Genomic DNA, 24347 nt, shown 5'->3' with positions numbered 1-24347 from the left:
GCCCTTTTCTCCCCTAGCAACACAAAGGGGGAAAATTCCTTTAACAGAAAAAAAAAAAAAACAAGAGAGCTCCTAAAACCCCAACATCAACACAACTCATAAATGCTTATGCTGCACTATACTGTGAAGGGATTTCTGGTAACTATAAACTGCAAAATATTTTATGTAAGCCTTACACTGGAAAGAATACAAGAAATTGCACATAATGTGGTGAAGTCTAGTGTTGTGTTTGATAGACATTCGAGGGAAAAATAACAGACTTCATAAAGTGTGCCATAAGCCATTTCTTTAGCAAAAAAATGTGAACTAAAGTAAAAACATAAATTGGACCTGTCATGTTTTAGGACTTTGTATCCCACATTTGCCCTGGAGTAAATATTGAGGAGGTGTTGTAAGCACCTCTCTGTTGTAGAAGAAAGTATTCCCTTTGTTCTGGGGGGAGCTGGATCAGTCTACTTTGCTCTGTAAATTTAAAATGTTTTTCTGCGTGTAGTGGTACTCTGGTTTGAACTGGAATATAAATGTGAAACCATTATTCTGAAGTAGCTCTTCATGGATGGCCTTTTCTCTTGTGATTGGAGTATCCAAAAACTGAACTCTTGGAATATTTATGCCAGACCAGGTTTCCCAGAATAAATCCAGTGCAGATATATCCAGATGAATACCATTCATATACAGCTGTTCTTCAGTAAATCTTCCTCTTTTTAACTGCAAACCTTAATTAAAATGCGCAGTCTAATTCTTGATCTGTATGATTTAAGACTGCACAAAAATGTGGTTTGCACAAGCTGCATATTTTTGTCAAGGGGTCATTATCACAATCAGATTTTCTCAAGAGCTCTGATTTTACTCCTATTAACTGTTGGGTTTTGGCATATCAAATTTGAATTTTCTACACATGGCTATTCAACATCTGACTCATTCTAATATTTAAAGTACATCTGGAGAGAAGTCTCTGTTGGGATGCAATTAGGCATAAAAAAATGGCCATCTTAAATTGCACATTTAGAATGCTTACATTTCACATTAGAAAAAATCAAAGGAAAATACTTTGTTCTGGTTCACGTAATGCTAAACCAAGTCACTCTGATACATGAGAAACTTGAGATACAGGTCTGTGTCTACCGGACCTATATCAGTAGTCTGTAGGATCTGTAATCTGGATTCCCAAAATCCCAGAGAGAGAAAAGATGGTTTTATAATGCTTCTTTTTTAAATGTGGTTATTTCTGAACTTCTCGCCCCACTCCATGGAAACTTTAATATTTCATATTTTCCCTTTAATTTGAATTTGAATGAAGTTAAAAGCTTCCCTGTAAAACTGGAATTCTCAATTTGCATTCATTTCCGGTTACCAAAACATGGGAAAAGCAGGAAATACATGACACTATATTTTTTTCCATTTGTTCTAACCTACTAATTTTCCTTCATGTCTGAAATGGTTTTGCCAATTCTGCTTATAAATATAGACCAGGGATGTACACAACTCATTTGTGTGTAGGCTGCATGTATTTTGCCTGTTTTAAAAATGTAGGATAATTTTCTTTAAGATTGCTCTCATCCTTTTGCTTTCCTGCTCTTCCTGCTTTCTGCAAATATACTCATTTGAGCAGACTCAACCTGAACTAATTCCAATAGAGATCTAAAAATTTCAGAAAATTTAATCTAATATAAATGATAGAGAAGATTTTGTATAGGAAAAATTTTATATTCTCTGTAATAAGCAGCATCTTACTTAATGTTGTTGCTAATGAGTAAATTTTGAATATCTTCTAGATGTGTGTATAGATGTTTACATACTACTTGTAAGAGCAAGCAGTGAATACTTTTTGTATCAATAGCTTTAATTACTGAATGCCCTTTAAATATTGCTTTCTTTCTCCTATCTAGATTTTTATATTTGTTTCATTTATGCTTTTGGAGATATTATTGATAGCATAAGGAAAAGAACGCCCTATGGTAAGACTTTCTCTGGCCCATATGCAACATTTAATAATTTGCAGTGGGTTTCTTTTCCTCGTGTGAGGAAAAAAGCAATATTATCATTAAAAAACCCCTAGTATTTATCAAAAAACCAACCTATCTAATTTAGCTGCAAACATAAAATCATTTTCCTCCAAATTTCATAAAAACATTATTGATATTACCTTAATTTTTTCTCTTTGTTTTGAATGGCTGGAGTTTATTACAAAATATTCTTGACAGTCTCCTGTGAAGTGGATTGGAGCAGTGAGAGATGAACACTATGAGGCCTTGTTTAATAGCACAATATTACTTGTAATTTGGTAACATGAGAGATGCTAACATGAGAGAGTTTCTCTGAAACAATCTCTTTGAAAGCCAGTAACTGGCATTTGAATGAGGTAAGAAAATAATGCCCATATTCTTCACAAATGACTCATGTTCCCTTTCTAATCCATCACATCATTTTAGTTACTGTGTATGATCTTTTATATTTGGAAGACGATGAAATTAGCTTGTAGTTGAGGGTAGCCTGGCACTTTGACAATAGTACATATAATCAAAAAAGGATTATCTATATTGGTATAGATATGGAGGCAATTAACATGACTGGTTTTGAACTGCTGCCTACTTAGTAGCAGTGTTTTCAAGTGGAGTACACTCAGATTGCTAGTTCAGTTTTACAAAGAGTAATTGGGTACTGGTCAGGAATAAAGGTGGTGTACCATTCATTTGTCATTCTTTGCAGTAATATGTAATATCCCTATGCTTATCTCTAATAGTAAAAGACTTAAAATTGATCTCTTAGATAATTAGAAAAGTTTGCCATAGTTATTTGCCATAACTAGAAAAGTTATGGCAAATCTAAACTCAGCTAAATGTTGCTAGAACAATGTTGATTGAAGAATATTTGGGGGAATTTCCTGTTTATTGTAATAGCTTTTTCCACGCGTTCAGAAATTAAGTTTATCGTCCATGGTAAAAACCTTTGGTGGGAGCAAAATATAACTAAGATTTGTGTGATGAGAAAAGGCAAGAGCTCACGCTGGAAATGTACCCTCGTGGGTAGGCGTGCTACCTTTCCAGTAGGTTAAGGACAGATTTGGCCCTGGAATTTTTTTGGACCTATGCTGGTATCTCCGTATGAGCTCTCATAACCCATGCCAATCACCTAAATGCTGCCTGTCCTGTACCACCATCTCTCCGTATGAAATGCAGATGCAATACAGAATATTGAAATGTGTTTTTACCTTCTTGTTACTCTCTAACTCTGATTGTCATGGCTTTACTCATGCAGCAAGACTCCTTGTATGAAGGAGTAAGGATGAGGTTCCCCAAGGTTTTTGCAGTCTGTATCTTGACAAAGAAGCTGTTTATGGAAAGGATATATAAATATATAGGATACATATAAATGCCGAGAGGAAGTGCCCTCAGACTAAATGGTGTATTGCTCCTAAGTAAATGTGCTTTGCAGATCAATAAAATATACTAAATCTAAGCCACTTTTGTTGAATTTTTGTGAAGGAAATCCTCCCGCATATGGGGAGGAGTGATATGGGGAGGAAATAGAAAGGATGCAACAGTTTAAATAGAAATAGAACATCTGAAGCAGAAGTTGGGTTTTTTCCTAAGCATGAGCCAGTGCACTCACCGTTGCAACATGAGGAAACATAAAGTTGGCATGTGTACAGATAAATAAAAGACGAAGGGTTTCTAGGATTTAACAAAGCTTGTTGTTTTTACTCTTCTGCTTTTAAAATCTTTCAGACTTGGTATAAGAAAGTGCTCACTGCTTGCCCATACAGAAAATACATGGACTAGAGACTATGTAGAAAACATTCTTAAAAATTTCCTCATTAATAATGTTAAAGACAGAAAAATGAAATTTAAAGTATTCACTTACAGAGGTGATATTGAATGCAAAATCTGAATTGGAAACTAAGCATGCATGGTATCAATTAAAAACACACCCACATACAATATAATGTATGTTTCTAATCAATAATGACTTTAAATTTTATTTTAAAAAATAGCATAAAAAGCATGGGATTTTGCTGTTTTGAAGATTGAAACCAGCCTTGATGTATATCCTCTGATGACTTTCCTCCCACTGAGCGATCTTTTTCCTTTTCACAGTTTTGACTGTAAAGGTTGGATTTGAAAAATACTTTACTATATTTTATGTTTTTTTAACAAAAACTGTGGGATTTTTAATGTAAACTTCAGAAGGAAGAAGTAGCCATGTGATCTGAAATTAGATTCAGAGATTAGATTCAAGACCATTTTAAACTTTCAGTGAAATGAAAGCTTCACTCGGTAACTTTTTGGAGGGAATTGTTAAACTGTTTTTATTTGTAACTCAGCTTTAACTTGTCTGACCCGTGTACTTGGAGGATGCAAATCATGGTTGCAATAAAAACAAATGATTGTTATTTGTCGCTGTTCAGACTGAGTGCCATATATGTGCTGAGTGCCATGGTTTGCTAGATTTATTAAAATACTCAAACATTGCTGTCGTACTGGTTTTAACAAAAGCTTAACTGAGCTTGTCTGAAGAGAATGGTTCCATTTATTTTTAAAAACCAACTAAAAAAAAACTAAAAAAAAGAAAAAGGCTATTCTTTTGATTCTACTTAATATTAAATAGATATGCTGTGGATTATCAGATTTTTAAAATCAATCTTGAAATATAGCACATGCCCAGTTATCATGAAGCTTCTAGATGAGAAAGATTTCCAACCATTTGCATGTTAGATAATGCAATTTTTGGGTAAATATATGCTATTTTCCTTAGAATCTGAGTCCTTTAAGATGTTTCCAGTTTAATATCTTTCCCAACCTTTTTCAAGCAAAGTAAATGTCATACTTTCAATATATGGCTATACAAATATGTGCCCTGAATCCAAGAACTCCTTCTCTCACTGTGTGCTCTCTGCTGTATAACTTTATCCATATAAGTAAATAATTATGATGTTTGCATTCTAAGCATTCCTCTGTTCTCATTAGGAGTCTTTTTTTGTCTCTCACCTGCTCCCATCTGTGGTTTATGATACCATCTCACTGTAGTATGCTTATATTAAAGCCAGTGTGCTGGAACAGAATTCACCGAGTCAAATCTGCAGCACCTCTTACAGAGCCCCACTGACTTTTGTCAGACTTGCAAGGGCAAACTCATGTCCTGATCCGACTGAAAAGTTCAACTGCAATAGGAAAAACTTGGATCATAAAATAAAACCAGAGCTTGAGAGAAGAGGCTGTTGCAGGGAGTTTTATTTCCTCCACTGTATTGGAGCTAGGAAGAAATGGGGTGTCAAGTCTATCCATGAAAACAGAGGTATGCCCAGTAGGGAAGCTCAGGAAGATAATGGATGCAACTTCAGCTGAATAGGATCCTGGGCAGCTTATGGAAAGAGAAGTTCTCCCCTGGAGGTGATAAAGAACACCTGCATTAACATTCTACGCTGAATCACCATCTGTAGAAGTCTGATTTTTACTGACTGTATAGGGAGCCTAGGGAGACCTGCCAACTCACTTAGCTATCAAAGTGAAGTACCCAACGTCAGCTGAATTGAAATTTTGGGATGTCTTTCTCTCTTAGTGCTGGTTCTCACAAACAAAACTCTGGACAAATGGAGCCACTGGTCATTGCAGACATCCATGTGAAACAATAAAAAAATGCAATCCACTTTTACTCTTCTGTTCATTTTCCATCACTGAGGATTGCAGTGTTCCTGCTGTGCCTCTCTCCCTCAAGCAACTGTGCTAGACATCCCATGCCTGGCCTCTCCCCAGGGTTTGTTCTCTGGTCTGGGCCATCTGCCTCAGCCTTACCTGTTTCTGTGAGAGCATTTTCATCCTCAGTATCTAGCTGTTGAGGAACCTGGATTCCTGTGAGCCACTCACCAGGTGGATGTTTTAGTAGCTCTGCAGGATAATTTTGCAGATCTTCCTGTAATCAAAGGATGCAGTTTAACTCTTAATTACAGCAAGAGACTTCCTTACTTTTTATGTTGTAGCTATGAAGGTATCCCGTAAGTGTTCCATGCATTTCTAAGTAATTAAACGGCATTACCATTACTCTGTGGATGAAACAGTTGTTTCATAAGTACTTGCTATGGAACTGTGAGAGGGCAAGTTGGCTGAAGAAAAGTTAAACCTTCCAGTATAAGAGATTTCTTAAGGCCCCATTCAACCTGGCCTTGATTGCTTCCAGGAATGGAGCATCCACAGCTTCTCTGGGCAACCTGTTCCAGTGTCTCACCACCCTCACAGTAAAGAATTTCTTTATATATCTAATATCTAATCTAAAACTACTGTCTTTCTGTTTAAACCCGTTTCTCCTTGTCTTATCACTACATGCCCTTTTAAAAAGTTCCTTTCCCTCCTTTTCGTAAGCCCTCTCTTAGTACTGGTAGGCTGCCAAAAGGTCTTCCCAGAGCATCTCCAGGATGAACAATCTCAACTATCTCAACCTGTTCTTATAGGAGAGGTAGTTCATCCCTTTGTTCATATTTTTGGTCCTCCTCTGGACTTGCTTAAACAGGTAGAAAGTTGGACAGAGAAACAAGAGGAATGTGAAGACAAACTGAATGTGTCCCAGTTAATGGCTGAGCTATTGGGAGTTCATTCGGGTGGGACCAGCAGAGTATCTGCTTGCAGTCTCCCTGTTCCCTTTCCAAGGGTGGGAAGGAGTACATGCCCAGGAAGGAAAACCACAGTGAGCATGGGGTGATGTTTCCTTCAGTTTTCAGAAATTTGAAGCTGAGGAACTCAGCTGGTGTCCAAGTGTATAACAGCTATCAGTATGTGTTTCTTCTAGTAGTCTGCCCAGTCATTTTTGACTGCATGTTCATATTTGTCCAGAAGCACAGGCACAGTGTCCCAGGATCATGACTCTGACATACTGTCATACTGTCAGTTTCAAGCTGAAATTGGTGGCTGTTCTTGATGCTGCACCCCGCACTGGGGTGACTGTACCTGAGAAAGCCTAGAGGGACCAAGTGGGCATTGACTGATGGCTGTACAGGGTTGTCCCTGTCTTTACAGCTGGAACTGGGACCTGGTTGCTCCACACCTCTTAGGTGAATGCTACAGGGTCACTCAAGTGCTCTGTTAACTCCCTCAAGGATAATAAAAGAGTAGCATTTTCCCCTTCCTTCCCCTCAGAATACAAAGTTCATACCCCAAAGGTCAGGATATTTTTCCATGATTTTACCTCCTCTAGATTAAATGCTGTTTGCTAGGGGAGGGAAATTAAATATTTGTGAGTCACTAAGTTTGCCTTTTTTTTTTTTTTTTAATGCCTAGACCTCATTTTGTGGGTGGTGTTTAGGCTGCTAAATAATTTTCCTTTATATTATATTACCTTGAAAGTCTTGCAGACTCTAGTAAGCACCTGCAGTTTTAAGGCATCTGAGTTTAAGAAAAGGTCATCAGGAAACTCAGATGTGTTCTCAGAAAAAAAAAAAAAAAGCCTCTGACCTAGATTCAGCCTACTTGCTTCGACACTGAGGTTTGTTCTTTTCATAGAGCCAAAATAGGTTTTCAGCTGCAGAACTATTTTGCTTCCTGCTGTTACTGCCTAATAAAATAATGCACAGCTTTTTGTAGGACGTAGTACTTGATGAAGGATTGTGGTTTACCAAAAATGCAGAACAGCCTCTTGAGGGCTTAGATATTTAGTAAGGTAATTTCCTGAAGAACTGTAAACTAACCAGAGGCAGCCTAGAGTCTCAAAGGCATCAGGTTAGGAAATTTATTGAAAAACTGACAAAAAAAGTACCAGCTAAGTGAAAAAAAATGCTTAAAACCAGCAATGATCCTCTGCCTTAAAAAATACATTACTTAAATAAAAAATGGTAAAAATTATATCCTTAGACTAAGCAAAATGATACTTGAATTAGCCTATGTGGTATGAAGCGCCACTTTGCTAGAGAAAAAACCCTGGTTTTTAAAGCACTACATTCAGTAACTCACAAATCCCAATCCCACCCTTATGGTGATTCTCTGTGTCAAAGTAGCATTGGTTCACCTTGATTGATTTTTAAGCAGATTAAAACATATTCAGACTCCTTGTGAGTAGATTATATTAGACCATTTTAATCTACTGTAATCCACTATTTTTATTTTTTTTCCCCTAAGGACACATTCTTAAAAATATTTACAAAGGAACTATATTTAACTAGAGTATGCCTGTATATAGAACAAGGAGGAAAGTGTGTCTTGGTAAATGTTTGAATGTTTTGAAATATTCTTAGTGAGAAAGCATTGGGATACTATTATTCTGTGCATCTCTATGTACTTTTCAAGTTATGTATCAAGTTTGCCTAGGTATTTCCTAATGATAGAGTTTTCTGCCATTCGTGAAGTTTGTTATTTCCTGCCTTTTTTAAATGTAACTTCAAAATCAGTTTGATTCAAAGAGAATGGTGGCAGCACTCAGAAAGCTCAGTGTCCACTTCCGAAACTACATAATTTTCCATTTGTCATTTTATTTAGGATTGGATGCTTCACATAATTTGCTGTCTAGTCTGAGTTGTTCACATAGTAGAGAGGTTGAGTTCCTTCTGCCAAGTTCCCTTTCCTAAATTGGTTGCAAATATTGTCTGTGATGGTGTAGATCCTTCCTAACAGTTTTGAATAAAGCCGTACACTATGGAGTCACAAGTCAGGTTTATGTCACTTCACTCCTTCAACTGTTTCCCAGAACTGCTCTATATTAAGCCCACACTATCATCTGCCTATTCTTGACTATCTGATAGCTACTCTTAAAAATTCAAAGCTTTTCTTGGTGATTGCATTGTAAAAGCATTTCATAAATGGTTTGATTCAATACTTCAGGCTTGTTAAATAAACTGTTTTACATTATATTCAGCTCCGTTCACCAAATGAAAGGAGCAGAACAAAGAGGTACATTGTCTTTAATACACACTGAGTTTTTTCCTCTCCTGAACAGAGCTATTTCATGAACAAAGTTGCTCATCAAAAATGCTATCTTGCAGGATTTATGTATTCTTTTATTGGATATGCCATTGTATTGGTGGTTTTTTTCTTTTTTTCCTGTAAGAAAGTGTTTCTTTTTAGGATGCATTGTTTGCCCAGAAGAAACCTGTAGATACACTTGTAATCACTTACTGTAACCACACAATACTTACTGTGATTAGAACATATTTTCCCATTTACAGGCAATGTATAACTGTTCCAGTCAGTCCCTTGTAAACAATGGCACTTAAGTTAATTTTGGGCTAAAAAATCACAGTGGTTTGAACATTATCAAAATTTGAGTGCATTATCAGAAAGGAAAACAAAAGCCAACTGCCTTGATCAGATTTTTAATTCATTTGATACATTTCAACAAGGAGCTTTGTTCACTATAGAATGTCATGGTAACATCTGCAGTTTCTGTGGTAACATTTGTAAAAACTATTTTTAAAAATACATTATGTAATAATTAAGTTAATTTCAAATCAGGGGAGAAGGAATGCTCTCCAGAAGCAGCAATTTATGCTAAAGATGACCAGTTTGAAAACAGAGTATAAAAAAGAAGTCACCAGTGGTTGGCAAAGTCTAGAGCTCCCTGACACCCCTCTTGTAGAAGCAATTCACATCCTGCAAGAGTTCTTTATGGAACTGAAACATAAATCCTTTAAAAATGCCTGTCTGTTTCCCTGCACTCTGATTTTGCTTTTCCAGGAGGTAGGGGAGAGATGAAGTAACAGGTACAATTTGGAAGAATTATTTCCCCAGTATTCATCCCTTAGTTGGTCACTGACTGATTGATGAGGGGGCAGTACTGATAGATTAAATATATAGATTAAATATGACCACATCTGTTTTTTCTCCTGGGAGTCAGTTGCTTCCACAACCTGCTTCCATGCAACTGGATTTCTTACTTACCAAGGCAAAGGGGCCTCAGGTAAACATGTGCTAACTCTCAGGCTAGTGGCTGGTTCAGGAGCTGTTCTGGAGGGTATTAATTGACTTGAGCCAAACCCACCGTTTTCTGAAAAAGTGTTTTGTATAGACAGTCAAATTCCATAATAGGGGAATGTTTTCTAGCACTGTTAAATTTTCATGTTGGAAAATATAGTTTTTACTTTTAATATTTTTACTCTAAACTTCATAAAAGCTTTCTAACATCTTTGTAAGCTAAAATTCCCTTAAAATTCTTATTAAAATAATCCTTTGCCATGGAATGTTATTTCTTCAGTCTTTTGGGTTCCATTAAGGGAGCACAATGACCAGATAAAAGGATGAGTCATTAGTGAGCTGATTCACAGGCAAAAGAACAGAAAAAGTATTTTTCACGTAAGACTTAATTTATTATTTTGTAACTTTATATTTACAGTGGTAAAAACTCACTACTGTACCTCTTAACTATGCACAGATACAAGGAATGAAGAGCAGTACTGAGCAGCCTATGGGGAAGCCTCCCCTACAAGATTGTGAGCATATCTTATCCTTTTGAATGCAATGGGCCTATTTGTTTGAACAGTAACTCAAATATATGTGAAAAAACAGGCTTTATGCATAAACCAAATATCTGTCCTTCTGCTGTTTACGAATTGTCACACTTATTATAACTACAATGAAAATTATTCATCCTTACATCCTTTCTAGGTGATCACAAGTAGATACGCTGGCTACTTGCTCTTAATGGGGAGTGTATTCACAGATTAATGTTTGATTTTTTCTGCATCAGGAAAAATATTCAAAATAAAAGGAAAGATCTGCCATGCCACAGTGTTTTTGTTTGATGGCTAGTGCCAAAGACATAGCACCAAAAAATGAACAAGCTGTAATGACAGCAAAGTCATGTAACTACTCTGAACAGAGTAAATATATAATATTTAGTCATTGCTCCTCCAGTCACACTTTTCCTGTGGAATGCAATGCCAAACAATTTCTAATTTTTTTCCTGCTAGTACTGCTCTTGAAAGTATATGCTGAGTCACTTACACCATCTGTTATCTGTGCACGTATCAGCAGAGAGAAATGTTCAGAAGTTTCTGAAGACATCTGCTTATTTCACTGAGCTTACCAATTCAGGGTTTTTCTGTTTTAAATCGTATGTACTTGCACACTTCCTAAAATAGACTCTTCTTCCTTGCACTTCTTAAGAATTTTAGAACACCGGGATTTTTAGTCTTCCAAGTCTGATCCCACCTTGCCTTTGTTTACTAGTTTTACAAAGCAAGATATTCACAATAGTAATAGCTGTGATAAGAACTAGAGGTTTTACATGGTAGTTTTGCATTTGCATGAGCTTTGAAACAGTAAATAGTGGACACCATTCCCCTTGGCCTACTTGGTTATTCATTGGAAATTCAAACAACTTCTTTAAAAGCTGAAATGCTGAGATGATATTTTGCTCCAATTTCCTGTCTGAGATTTTAACTAAAGTGTAATTCTAAGTTACTGTATGATACCAGAGGCAGAAAATTGTGCAGCTTCCTGATGGAAAAGTACGCAAACCATAAATCTGTATCAAAATGTATGCATTTGGATTACTGAGGAAATGACAGATTCAATACAGAGGCCCAGTTGTATTGTTGTATTATGTGCACATAACTAGGTGACACAGGAAAGGAAACACACGGCCTTTTTGCTAGCTATGTCACACATACCTGGTAAAAATTTCACTAACATGCATGTATAGCCTTTTCTTAGCATGCCTTTTGATTAGTTAAATTATAAGTAACTCTTCAGTGTAAGAAGTCTTCTAGAACCAGTTGATAATAATAACTTGCAAATAAGTATATAGCCATAACTCATGGCTATATAAGACATTAATACAGTTTAATTGAATTCCTGATGGAAAAGACTAATTTTTACAGTAAATTTGACCAGCAGTAGCTTGTGTCCTCCAGATTTTAGGCAGGTGTTTCCTCAGGGACACTATTGTGTTACAGCCTCTTCCACCATGCAGGCAAGGATGCTTTGTGCTTTCTTCAACCTCTTCAACCCTAACTTTACATTCATTTTGTGCAATGGCTTCCCATGACAATGCTAAAACCAGAGGGCTTACTTATGGACTGTCTAGCTGCCTCCGTTGTCATAAATAAATTTAAAGTGTTCACTTTCGATGGGTATTGGGACTAGTTGTTTAGGAGCTGCCTACTCTGTCTGTAGTATAAATCTTGTTTGGGTTTCAGCACAGGACAAGCCAGCATGCCAGCTGCCTAGGAGGAAGGGTTCTTCCCCTACACCAGCTCCAAAATACAACTGCTCTTGCTTGGGAAAGTGCTGTGGGGCCAGTGTTAAGACATGGGGCATTTTTAAAAGTGAAACTGTGTGAACCAACTTCTAGAGCTTGGGAATGCTTTCTGATACTTTTTAATTTACTAGGATAGGGACTATCTATCTATGTCTGGTTAAGATCTTCCTTTCCTTTCAAAAGGACCTAAAGACAATGGTGAGCGTGAAAGACTGAGGTGTGAGTCATAAGGCAAGTTCTTTCAGGGAGGGAGGCTACTTCCCCACTTCTACTACAGTTTTGAAAGGGGGACTAAGGATGAGTTCAAAATCCTTGTAGAAACCATCTCTCTTAATTATTAAGCCAATCTTTACTCCATGATTGTAAAGCATGCCCTTGCAAACTGACAGAACCATTTCTGTGACACCTGCAGTAATTGTAACGTGAAAGAAAAAAGGGACCGAAGCAAAAAAATGAGGAAACCATTACTGTCTGTGCAGTAGTCTCCTTGGTATGAGATTTCTAAATCAATCTATATCTCAGTGCAAGGATATGGCTGAGGGAAGCGAAGCTGTGCCTCCAGGAATGACTACAGTATGGGAGTGGAATTGATTTGTCTTATGACAACAAAATTACCTGATGAAAACCTCCATAGATAACAGTAAAATAGAAACCCTTTCTTAATCACCTCAGAAAAATAATTTGCCTTTTATTGTTGTCCCTTAGAAGGTGCTGTGTGGCCTATCTGTGATTTATTTCTTTTGAGGTGAAAAGTTAATATTACAAAAAGATATTTCTAGCAGTCTTAGGTGAAATTATGGGACAAACCATAACATCCTTTGGTGAAGGAAAAGGTTTCAACACGGATTTTTAAGAACCAGAAGTGCCCTGGAAGTAATGTATTCTTCAGGATAACTGCGAAGTTAATGTATATAGTTACAGCACTAATTGTAAATTATCAGTGACCATTTCTGTCAGAAATGTGAGGATTTCCTAATGTCATCAAGCTAGATTATGTAATCAATCCTTGGATAAACAGCTTTGGTATTTCTCAAAATTACAGTCTTTAATAGGTTTTCCAAATGAATGTAATTTAATTTAAAACTTTTTAAACTGATTACTGCTAATCTTGAGACAGTGATCAACTCATAGTCAACTAAGAAATTAAAGGCCCCTTTTTATTAATTGGTAGGCCATTTTTTCAGCTTGTAGAGGGTTTGTTGTTGTTGGGGTTTTTTAATCTATACATTAAAACCAGAATATTATCATTTGGGGAAACAGTTTATGTGTATTTATATAGATATTAATATTTAAGATTGTATTAAAGACACCTGTATAAAACCAGGATTTTCTATTTCATAGAATGGACTTCTATTAAGTCTTTTATTAACATCTGTGAATATGTTATGTAAAAATTTCATGATGTAGGTGCAAAACTACTTATTTAAAAAAAATATCACTGTATGCCAGTAGCAGAGAAATGGTCACACCTTGCTTTTGAACAGCAAAGAGCAGCATGTTGGAACAAGGTTGTGGAAAATTCCCACCCCTCACAATGAAACAAAGTTAGTGTTACTACTGCCAAACCCTTAGGTTATACAACATTATTAGGAAAATAATAAATAATTATTATTTAATTTAGTAACGTTGGTTGTAACATACATGATGTATAGGATTTGACATTAGAATCAATGTTCTTTTTAAGTGGTTTATATATGGAATCAATCACTGAACAACACAAATAACTGTACTGAAATCTGTACCCTCCACAATGGTATTTGTTGACCAGTATTGAAAAAAAAATCCACAGACAAACTAAAAAGACGAATTTTTGCACCTGATTTTACAAGAACCCATCGTTATTAAAGAAAAGAAACAAAAATGCATTGACAAGTATTTTCAACAACAAAATCTTCAGACCGTCCAAGCTGAATTCAGATGCTTTGTCAGTCCTTACTTTTTTTTTCTCCTTGTCCTAAAGCCTTTCTACCTGTCTAAGGACCAGCTGCTCAGGACCTTCCATTCACGAATGTCTGAAATGTGCCTAGCCTGTAGCATGGTCTGTAAAAAGCTGATGCTGTTTGTATAAAAAAATGGCCATGTGAGATGGCTGTGACCTCCACTCTGGATTCAGGTGCAGTTGTGACTGTCTGAGGTGTTGGATCACACTTTGGCGCATATATATATATGTATATATGGGCAGATATGTAGTTAAATGTATGTTTGTTTATTTTGTTGTACATTTTTAGTTATTTCTCTTCTGTCTTTACAGCTCTCTTATTCCCACTTATTCCCTTCTGGTACTACTTCTTTAGTAGTAGTTACTTTATTTTTCACTCACCCTGTTACCCTGTTAGTAGAAAACATTCTTTGTACTTTGTTTCTTATTGCTGCTCCTCACTTCCATTTTCTTATTCTTTCTTAAAACAATGATATTTTACTTAAAACTGTGATTCACAGACTTGAAAAGTATCTCAGTCAAGAAATAAAATCCATTAGTGTTTAGATTAACTCAGAGACTTTGGTGTAAAAATAAAATTTTATAGAAAGTATTTTAATTGTGATTTGTCACACTATGGATTTGATAGAAAATATTCATAGGCAGGATCATGATTAACTTTTATTTTTGTTTAATTATTATAATAGTTATGCTAATAAATCTAGGAGCAGGATCCACTTTACAGAGCCCTACATGAACTGAAGGTTTGATCTTACAGCCTCATGGATACTGTGGCTTTAATAACACTACTTGTAGCCTTGAAAAACCCTAGGTATATTTCATCTAGCATGCAGTTTATTGCTTTTTCCAATGTAATCTACATGAAGCACAACTGCTAAGTAATTTGATATGGGTCTCTAACAATTTCCTCATTAATTATTTCTACTGAAGGAGTTTGATTCCAGCTGGAAGGAAAGATCTTCAAAATAACTGGTGCCTTAACTTTTTAAAGTTGCTTTCCTGAGAAATAGGGAATTTTCATTAGAATATCTGCAGTGACCCCAACAGCAAGGAGCTTCTGTGCTCAGACTGGGTAGTTGAATCCTGAAACTGAGGTTTTTCAGGGAAGCTTCTTCACTTCTTTCATTTTTTGAGTATTTTTTAAAGGACCAAAACAATAGGAAACTTACTTCCTTATTAGTTACTGAAACCTCCCTGCCTTCCAGCTATCTTTTTCCTTTTTTCTTTTTTTTCTTTTTTAAGTGTAGACACTCAAAACCTATTCCTTAGCTATTTTTATGACGCAAAATTCTAACTTGTGAAAAATCAACAAACAGCTCACAAATCTGAAAAGATGTGACTTACAACATGAAACAAGTGTTAAATACAGAGAAACCATTAATTTGTAAATTATTATGTTAGTGAAAAAGTAGTAACTATGTCATCTGCAATACAACAGTTGGCAGCTTATTTTCTGTTGCCAGTTATTTAGGCTAATAGGGGGTATAGAAAAAGCATTTTAATAGATGTAAAGCATAAGGATAGTTAGTAATGTTGGCATTTAGATGGCAAGAGAGCAAGCTTGCAGCTCTGAGAAATTAGGGCATTTGAGTAAAGCTTGTATTGGTAAAACAGAGACACAAATATTGGTATGTCACACATAAACTCTATATGTAAATGCTACTGCTGGTTTGGAGATTTATGTTAACAAGTTTATTATTTTTGGTCCTGTGTAGTAGACACTATACTGTATAACAGACTAATCTTTCTCCTGTCATCCCAGTTCTTCCTTCTTCTTTATTTAATTTGTTCTCCGTTCTTTTTGTGGTAAATACTGTATTTTCTTATGTGCACTGCATGCCTGTAAGGACTGTTTGTCTCCCTGTTCTTGTTTCATTCTTTTGGCTTGGAAAATAGAAAAATCGGACAGGGATTACCAGGGCTTTTTGGAATGTGTTGAGGTGCCTGCTTTTTGCTGGGAACAGCCCCTTTGACGTCTTTATGTAAAGCTAAAGGGAGAATGCTGCCAAAATCTTTGCAATTTTAAAAGCTTGTGAGCAAGAAGTCATGCCCTTCTGATCTATCAAAGAGACTGGGAAGAGGTAGCTACACATCAGAAGTGCAGGACCTAGGCATTGCCTTTTTTTTTTTGAGCTGACTTTCACAGATTATGACTATGAACATAGGTTTGCTATGATGGAAAATAAACACACTTCTTTTCAATTGAGATTATCCCAGTATAAACACAATATTACAAAAAGAAAAATCAGGATAAGCAGACATGACAACAAATAATAACTTCTTTTTCTGTCCTTGAAAAGCGAAAGGAAGCTAGTAAGGTAAATATGGTCGTGTGTTAATTGACAATTCCAAAAGGAAAGAAATAGAGCCATAGGAGTATGTTCACACACATTAAAACAAAATACCACCTTATTGTGCTTGATAAGTCTGAGTACTCAGCTTTTTATAATCCATCTGATGGGCTGTAAAATAAAGCTGACCTTTAGTCTCCTTGCAATTAGGCTAGCACCCACATTTAAGAATACAATAATGTATTAAAAATAGTCAATCTTATTTCATCTCAGTGCGACAAAATCTCTGATACTTTATCTAACAGTTAATTTAGAAGGAATATCTGTTCTCAAGCATAGAGGATAGATTACCAGCCTACTCTTTCAGAGTCAGCAATCTATGATCCCACTAAACAGGTACAAATGTAATTTTCTCTCCAGCTGCTCGCAGGCTCAGTCACTTGTCTCTTTTCTTGCAGAACGATTCCTGGGGAAAGCAGTACTCCTATGCACTCTTCAAAGCCATGAGCCATATGCTCTGCATTGGTTACGGAGCCCGCGCCCCCGTCAGCATGTCCGACCTCTGGATAACGATGCTGAGTATGATTGTGGGGGCTACTTGTTATGCCATGTTTGTTGGTCATGCCACTGCCCTCATTCAGTCTCTGGATTCCTCGCGACGGCAATATCAAGAAAAGGTAACTCGTTGTCTCATAACTTCATAAGTTCTGAAATGGATTAATGGCATGTTTTAACCGTGAAAAGGTGGTATGACTTTACATGAAATAATTTAGTACAGTCTGAATCCTGTGGCCAATGTCATTGAACACCAAGGTGTTCAGAACACTCCATGAGTTCAGTATATTTCTGCAGGAACCTACTTTGCTTAGAGAGCCGCCGGTTCTTGATGTTCGACTTCCTTTAAACTCATCTGTGAAAACTCTATCCCTTGCTTCAGACTCGCTTTGTATCCCTTTGCTACATTCTGTAGGTACTTGGCCTAGGTAGCTTGAACAAGGGCCTTGATCTTGGTAGCTTGGGCATGTCTGTACAATTTCCTGTCATTCCATTGGAGTGCTGTTCAGGGAGCACCCTTGAACATGTAAAAAGAATGGCCTTTAAATGAGGACGGGACCATATCAATTAGTTTATAACTTCCCCAGAGGAGTGCCCAGAAGAGGTCTTCATTTGCTTAGTAACAGTATTGTGTACATGTGAATCCATGGCCTGTAGGGTCCTTGCCAAGGTGAAAAAGAATTGTGGTCAAAGGTAGAAAAGTAGAGAAAGGTTAGTGGAAGAGAGTTCTTTATGAAGCAGGAAGTAAAAGGTTGTTTTATTCTGTGTGAGATTGGAATTAAAAAGACATGAATGGATAAAGAGTGGGAGCTCTCTGGAGTAAGTACTAATTAAAACTGTCAGAGGTGTAATAAAAATCAGAGACAAGTGTGGATGGTGGTATGAAACTGGAAGACACAGCTAGCAATGATGGCATAAGGAAGAAAGAATCAGAAAAAGCCACAGCAAGGGATGAAAAGAATATGCAGAATTACTGAGGTGCTTAAAAGATGACAAAATTTGTTATTGTAGTAAATGGGGAACTGGAGAAGCCTTGCCAGGGTAGAGGTCAGCTGAGCAAAGTAATGAAATCAGAGTTCACACCAGCAAATAAGATACACAGCCTGAGCAATAGTATTTGGCATATGTCCATAACAAGGTCCAGAAAGGCAAACTGGGCAGAAATCACAGTATGATGTAACACAAACCTGAGGGAGAAACCTGGCAGAGACTAAATAGCAGAGAGGGTGACTCTGGCATCTGCTGGGGATGAAGAGGAAACACCTGAATTTGCTGGGCAAGAAAGAGGGGGGGAAAAAGTAGGGTGGATTGGGGGATTTTCTTTACAAGGAAGCAAAGAGGGATGAAATGAGAATGTGTGGGTGAAGAAGGCTTTATATTCAGTTTTGTAGAGCTCAAATTGCAACAAGATCATGGGTTCAATATATGAGGCAGAGGAAGAGGTAAGGGATGAGCTGTAAGTTCAGTGACAGAAAAATTAGCTTTTGGCTGACAAAACAGCTGTTCAAAACAAGTTTGCAAGCAAGAAATTTCACATGCTGTATAAAATATAAGTGAGAATGAGAGGTTTAGAAAGAGAGTAGAGATGATCATTAAAACCAAAATCTGAGTTTTGTCAGTGACCGTGTGAAACCCCGTATTCATCTCAGTATAATGTCAAAGGGCTAATTCGGGTAGGTTACATAACCCAACTGGCTTATTATTCTGTTCTGTGAACAGAAAGGAAAGTGATTTTATCCAAATGGGACCTTTCTAGGAAGCTGTGGGACAGAACCATCATAACAATGGACACGAAGTATTACTGCAGTTCCATTAGAGGTTAGGGTCAACATATATACACACATATACACAGATTTAAGAAATCACAAGAAATGTTACTATTCACCTGAAATCTCATCTTAATCATTATCCTCAGACCTTGCTGGCTGCAGCACTATATCACAATGTTTTGAGCATCAGAAATACAGTACATGGGTAAAGATATCTGTGTATTTTAAACTGTGCTCAGTAAAGCCAGTTCTCATTTGCACTTTCTTTGCAAATTAAAACCCAGCAGCAGTCAAGCAGTATTGTATTTCTCATCTTTTCACATAACGGCAAACAAAACTTTTTGTTTATTAGTTTGTTTGTTCTCTGATTTTATGCACACACTTCATTAAACATTAGCATAGAAATATCTGTCATTTTTCAGTTCCTGCAACTCTCAACACATTCATTTTTCCTTTTGTTTTTACTTCTTACTAGTTTCCTGACTTCTGAGGTAAAAAAATAGCATGACATTGACAATCAGAAATTTAACAAATGAGCCAGAAATAGCATATTTCTACACTTCTGAAAAAATGTTTCTTATTTTCTGGAATCTATTTGTATGCTGGTTATTAAGTGCTAGAGATAAAGGATGTCTTGAATAAAGAATTTTTTTTCTACTGGTTTCTGAGACCCTGGACCCTGATAAATATTATCAGCTATTACAACTCTATGGACTTGTTTGTATACTTTTAACCATTGCTTTTTCATAGTTTAATCATATTCTGAAATAAATCTTTGATTATAGCATGAGAATTATAAGCCATTACTATAAATTCCTAATGAGTATTCTTTATTTTTCTTTACTCTGCAAACTAGATAAATGGGTATTTCAAAAACCTGTTTGTGGTACCTATTTTGTCATCATATTTTCTAAAATATTGGCAGATAAAAATCGTTTATATTTCACGTATCTGAGACTTGAGAAAAAGTATATTAATTCCAGCTACAGACTTCAGAGTTTTAATTTACTCCATTATGCCTTTTTGCATAGTTCATTGCTTTCTTTTTCTTCTGAAATTAAAAAATCGGGAGAGTGAGACTTCTGAAATTTTTTTGGGCTTAAGGGCTAGGATCAATTTCTTTTGTTTAGACATATATTTCTAATGTTGTGTATTTATTGGCTCCGTTGTTTTCCTTGTAAGAATTATGTAAAATAATGAAATTAACATGAACTGCTAGGCAACATAGTGGAAGTTAAGAAAGAGCTTGTTATTTGATTCTTCTCTGAATAACATCATAAACGTATCTGTGGAACGCAACTAATGAAAGGAAAGTTCGGGTCTTTCTCCCACTGAAAGCAGCCAGAAATTAAATGCTTGCTGAAATCTCCCTCCTTCAGATCCTTCTAAAGCTCAAGGTAAGCAAAACCAGAACAAACATAATTCAAAATGGAAGAACTCAGGAATACAAGAAAGAGACTTCATTATGAAATCATTATGAAAGAGATTTTCAATATGTTAAAAATTATCTAAGAATTTGACCTGTGCCAAGCATTGCATGCTGAGAGAAATCAAAATATGGTAAGGGAGCAAATATTGCTCCAAATGTTTACTCTTATGGGCCAGAAACAAAATGTATCAGAGAAAATTAAGAGTGATTATAACCCATCAAATGTTGGACAGTAAACTTGCACACCGAGAAGTGGTACAAAAAAGAACGCATTGATACATTCTGGTCACTCTGACAAAGTTCAGATTTTTTTCTGCTGAAGTAGTGGAACTGTTCTCACGGAAAAAAATACCTCTCAGATATAGTACATGCATCAGATCCTAGTATCAATTAGTGAAGGGCTAATACCTGACAAAGAAGAGAGATGTCCAAGCCAGGTATACTTGATCCATGTTCTCTTTTCAGTAATAAAGTTTGACAGACGATTCTACCTTACAAAAGGACTGAATAAATCAACAAATCAATGTCATCTTAGCACTCTCCTTCCTGAATTTGGTGTAAGTAAAAGAGGAATGCAGCAGTAACTAAAAGCAATATTCTAAGTGACACCACTTTTGATGTTTTTAATGTCTAGGAAGTCAGCACATCTCAAATATTTTTGCCTTTACAAAGACAACATTTATTTGAAAGAACCAGAAGTACATGTGCTGAACTTGTTAATAGTCTAGTGTGAAGGCAAAATGAACAGTCACTGACAAGGAGGTGAAGATCATTAGTTAAATATTTCTTCCTTCAGATGTTGGCAGTTCCTAATAGGGAGATGTTTGCCTAATGCTGTGAATGTCACTGAATTGTCATGATTGAAGAGATTACATTTTTATAAGAGTTAATATTTTTTCGGTTACATCCTGTCATGGGCATAAAATATCCAGGAACAACAAGGTAATAGAGGCAAGATTTGTAGTAGCATACAGATTGTCTTATAGCATAAAATTGTTAAATTGGTTTGATAAAATACCAGGTATTATCTGGGGAGGGTTATTATTTAATTTTATTTTAGTGATCCATTTTCCTTAAGCTATCCTTTTGTATATTTTGCTTTTTCTCTAATAGAACTCAAACTACACAAGGTCTCGAAAACAGAAAAAGAATCAGACCAGTTTTGCCAATTGCAAGTAGTATAAGAGACATTAAAAAATATTTAATTCAACTTTATACATAGAGGAAATGGAAAAAAAATTACAACTGTCTCAAATATCCCAAAGGACATCTCCTTCTAACCCCATATTTTGCTTTTATTTTATCTCTTAATTTATGGTATTTTAGCACCTCTTCAGTTAAATCAGTCTAGTTTAAAAGAAGAAATGGACCTAAATGTACTTTTTTACAGAGAAAAAGCAGTAATTGTATATAAAGTTAATTTAAAAGCAATCAGTAAATTTTAAGTAGTAAGCAACTACTTCACAATTATGTGATATTGTGCATTTTTATATAGGCAGCATTGGGATTTGAAGCTCAGATTGCCCATTTTTCATTTCTTAAGTATCAGAAGAAACATTTTAAAAAGAGTAACAGAATGAGGGCAGCAGGGCAGCTTTTGTTTTTGCAGCATAAGGCCTTGCCCCAGCTTTTCAAGTCTGTCCTTCACAGCTCCAGTTTGGTTATCTTGGTTATCCATGTAGTCTGTGGGCAGATACTCGATATGCATTGCAAGAGGCCGCAATGCCGTGGAGTGCCTTGGGGGAGCTGTGGATGGAGAGTGTTCCCACTTCCCCTCCAGGAGGCTGTGGTGTGTACTCGACCACCTTGGGCAGTGACATACCTGAGGTCCTCCCTTCTGAAACTGGGTGCCGCCTCTTTGAGCTTCTTTCTGTGAGCAGTTATTTTAGGGTGCAGTGGAGGGCTCTGCCATGGAGTAGATCAAGACTTGGTAGCCACTCACTCAGCCAGAGGTGCCTCTGCATTTTCTTAAAGAGGAATGGGAGACAGCACTTCCATGTTTTCTTAAGTTTCAAACCTTTGGTGGTTAAACTGAAAGTGGAAAAAGGCAGATACCAAATTCTTGGTGTGTTCATTAATGCTACTTCAGTTCTTAGGAAATGTTTCTGGAAAATCTTAGATATTTGTAACTCTGTCATCTGTAAGTATCAGGGATTTTTGTATTTCCACAGGAGTGTAGGAAATGGCAGTTCTGTTTATGATGAACATTCATAGGAAAGGAAGAGCTATGGCAAACTCAAGACCACATCATTATTTAACTAGGCTTACAGCAGCTTTTGGTATACATACATTATTAAACTAAACACAAGTATCCATATACATGTAAATATTCATTTGTCAGCTTGCCCTTGCTGGACTCAAATCAGATGAAATAGAGTGAAACAGGTAAGGAAGTTTCCATTGCCTACATACTACATGCCATTCATAAAAATCTTTGAAAATGTAGTTGTATGGCTTTTTTTTTTTTTCTTAAATTGAACAGATGTTCAAAATAGAAAATTCAGACACACAGCTGAACTTGCCATAGTGGAGTTTTAGAATGTTATTCCTGGATCTGGTCTGATCTGAGCAGCAAGTATTCATTAAGTACTGATTTCTAAGTTCAGTAGTTTTTTATGGTTTTCTGTTTTTAAAAACGGAAGTCATGCTTTTCTGGTGCTGATAGTAGTTTTTAGAAAGTCTGACAATACTCTTACACAAGAATTTTGTGTGACTCTTAACTTAAAAATAGTCTATTTTCATTTATAAAGCCTAATTTTAGCAATAGGCCATGTCATGTTGAGACTGCTGGAGAAGGTGAGCCACTTGGAAGATAAATCTTGCTTTTTCTACGCAGCAGTGCTACAGTATACTTGCCACCCCAAAGGAGTTATTTATTTTGGAAAATGAGGGGTGGTTTACTTTATCCTGGAGTTTTATCTACTTGGAAAAAAGAAAACAAAACAGGAAAATACAGCAAAACCTTTTCACTGACTATCAGCCTTTAGTTTTTCAGGTTTTTAGAAAATTCTCATCAGCTTCCACAGATGTATGTCCTATTTAGCTTTGCCATAGTGCAGTATTTTAAATAGTTAGCAATTTTTGAAGGGTTTTATGATTGATCAAGTACAAGACTCGCTAACAGTTTTGAACAATGTGAGAACCTCAGGACTAAGTATTGATTTTATCAAAAGCCATATATATAGTCATCACAGTATTGTGAATGAGAAAATTCATTATTCCCTAAATATTTAGGCATGACTGAGAGTCATTGCATACCACAGTATTTGTGGATGGTTTCTGGTAGTTACAATTCCTGAGTTTGTGATTTTATTTGGAAGCCCAGGGTGCCTTATAGTTAGAAAAGGGTGTGTTAGTCTTGCCTTTTGGATTATTTCTGAATCATCTTATGCTGTTTTGGCATACATCAGGTTACAGCCTCCTAAATGGATAGATGTAGTATTTCTGGCTTCTGTGAGTCTTATTGGTCCTTGCAGAAAGCACTGAGATTTATTAGAATAAAGCAAGCTATTAAAAGATACTTGGTATCGCTGAACAGCAAAACATTCTGAAAGCGAAAAACAGCTGCAGCTCAGAAAAAACTTCTCAGATACTTCCTTTCAGAGGATGCATCCTGTTATTTGGTAGAACATGCACATAATTGAACTTGTAGGTACATTAGTTCTTTTATTTATATGCATCTTTTAACTTGATGCATAATTAAGGCCATCATGAAATCAACCCACTGACATATAAGTGAATATGTAAATTCTCTGCCATTAGTACCAGTGTGGGCTGTGCAGACAGAAGCTTATTCATTGAACATGAAAATATTCATTGTGTCATGATAGGGCCTTCACTGCCATCACTTGCTTTCTCTTTCTCATCTTTATCAGTTTTTGTTTATAATGATTACCTGGATTTTTGCTGCACATACTTGTGATGTTGACATTGATCTTCACAATTTTTGAAATGGGAAAGAATGATAGATAGTATTGCAAAAAGTAAGGACAAAAATTATTTTCCCTCTCCCAATCAAAAAGTTAAAGTTACCTTTAAATAATGCAACAGTAAAAAAATAAACATGTCTTTTTCTTTACAAGTTGAACTGAATATTATGTTTAGTTTGACAGTAAGGCTTTGGAGAGAAATGTAAATCAGTCAGAACATTCTTACTAGGCTGCTCTCCTCTTTTGTCCTGATACTTC

At 36.2% G+C, this 24347-nt stretch overlaps 1 protein-coding gene across 1 annotated transcript in view; it reads left to right on the top strand.

Moving 5' to 3' along the window:
* Nucleotides 1-24347, top strand: part of HCN1 (hyperpolarization activated cyclic nucleotide gated potassium channel 1) — a 181515-nt gene that overhangs the window by 93785 nt on the left and 63383 nt on the right. The window contains exon 3 of the mRNA XM_017730194.1: nucleotides 16866-17084. Within this exon, the coding sequence (XP_017585683.1) occupies nucleotides 16866-17084 (219 nt within the window). The remainder of the gene's footprint in view (nucleotides 1-16865; nucleotides 17085-24347) is intronic.

Source organism: Corvus brachyrhynchos, unplaced genomic scaffold (genome assembly GCF_000691975.1).
Source record: "Corvus brachyrhynchos isolate BGI_N302 unplaced genomic scaffold, ASM69197v1 scaffold42, whole genome shotgun sequence".
NCBI lineage: Eukaryota > Metazoa > Chordata > Aves > Passeriformes > Corvidae > Corvus > Corvus brachyrhynchos.
The sequence above is the reverse complement of the archived record's forward strand: the minus strand, read 5'-3'. Positions and strand labels throughout refer to the sequence as shown.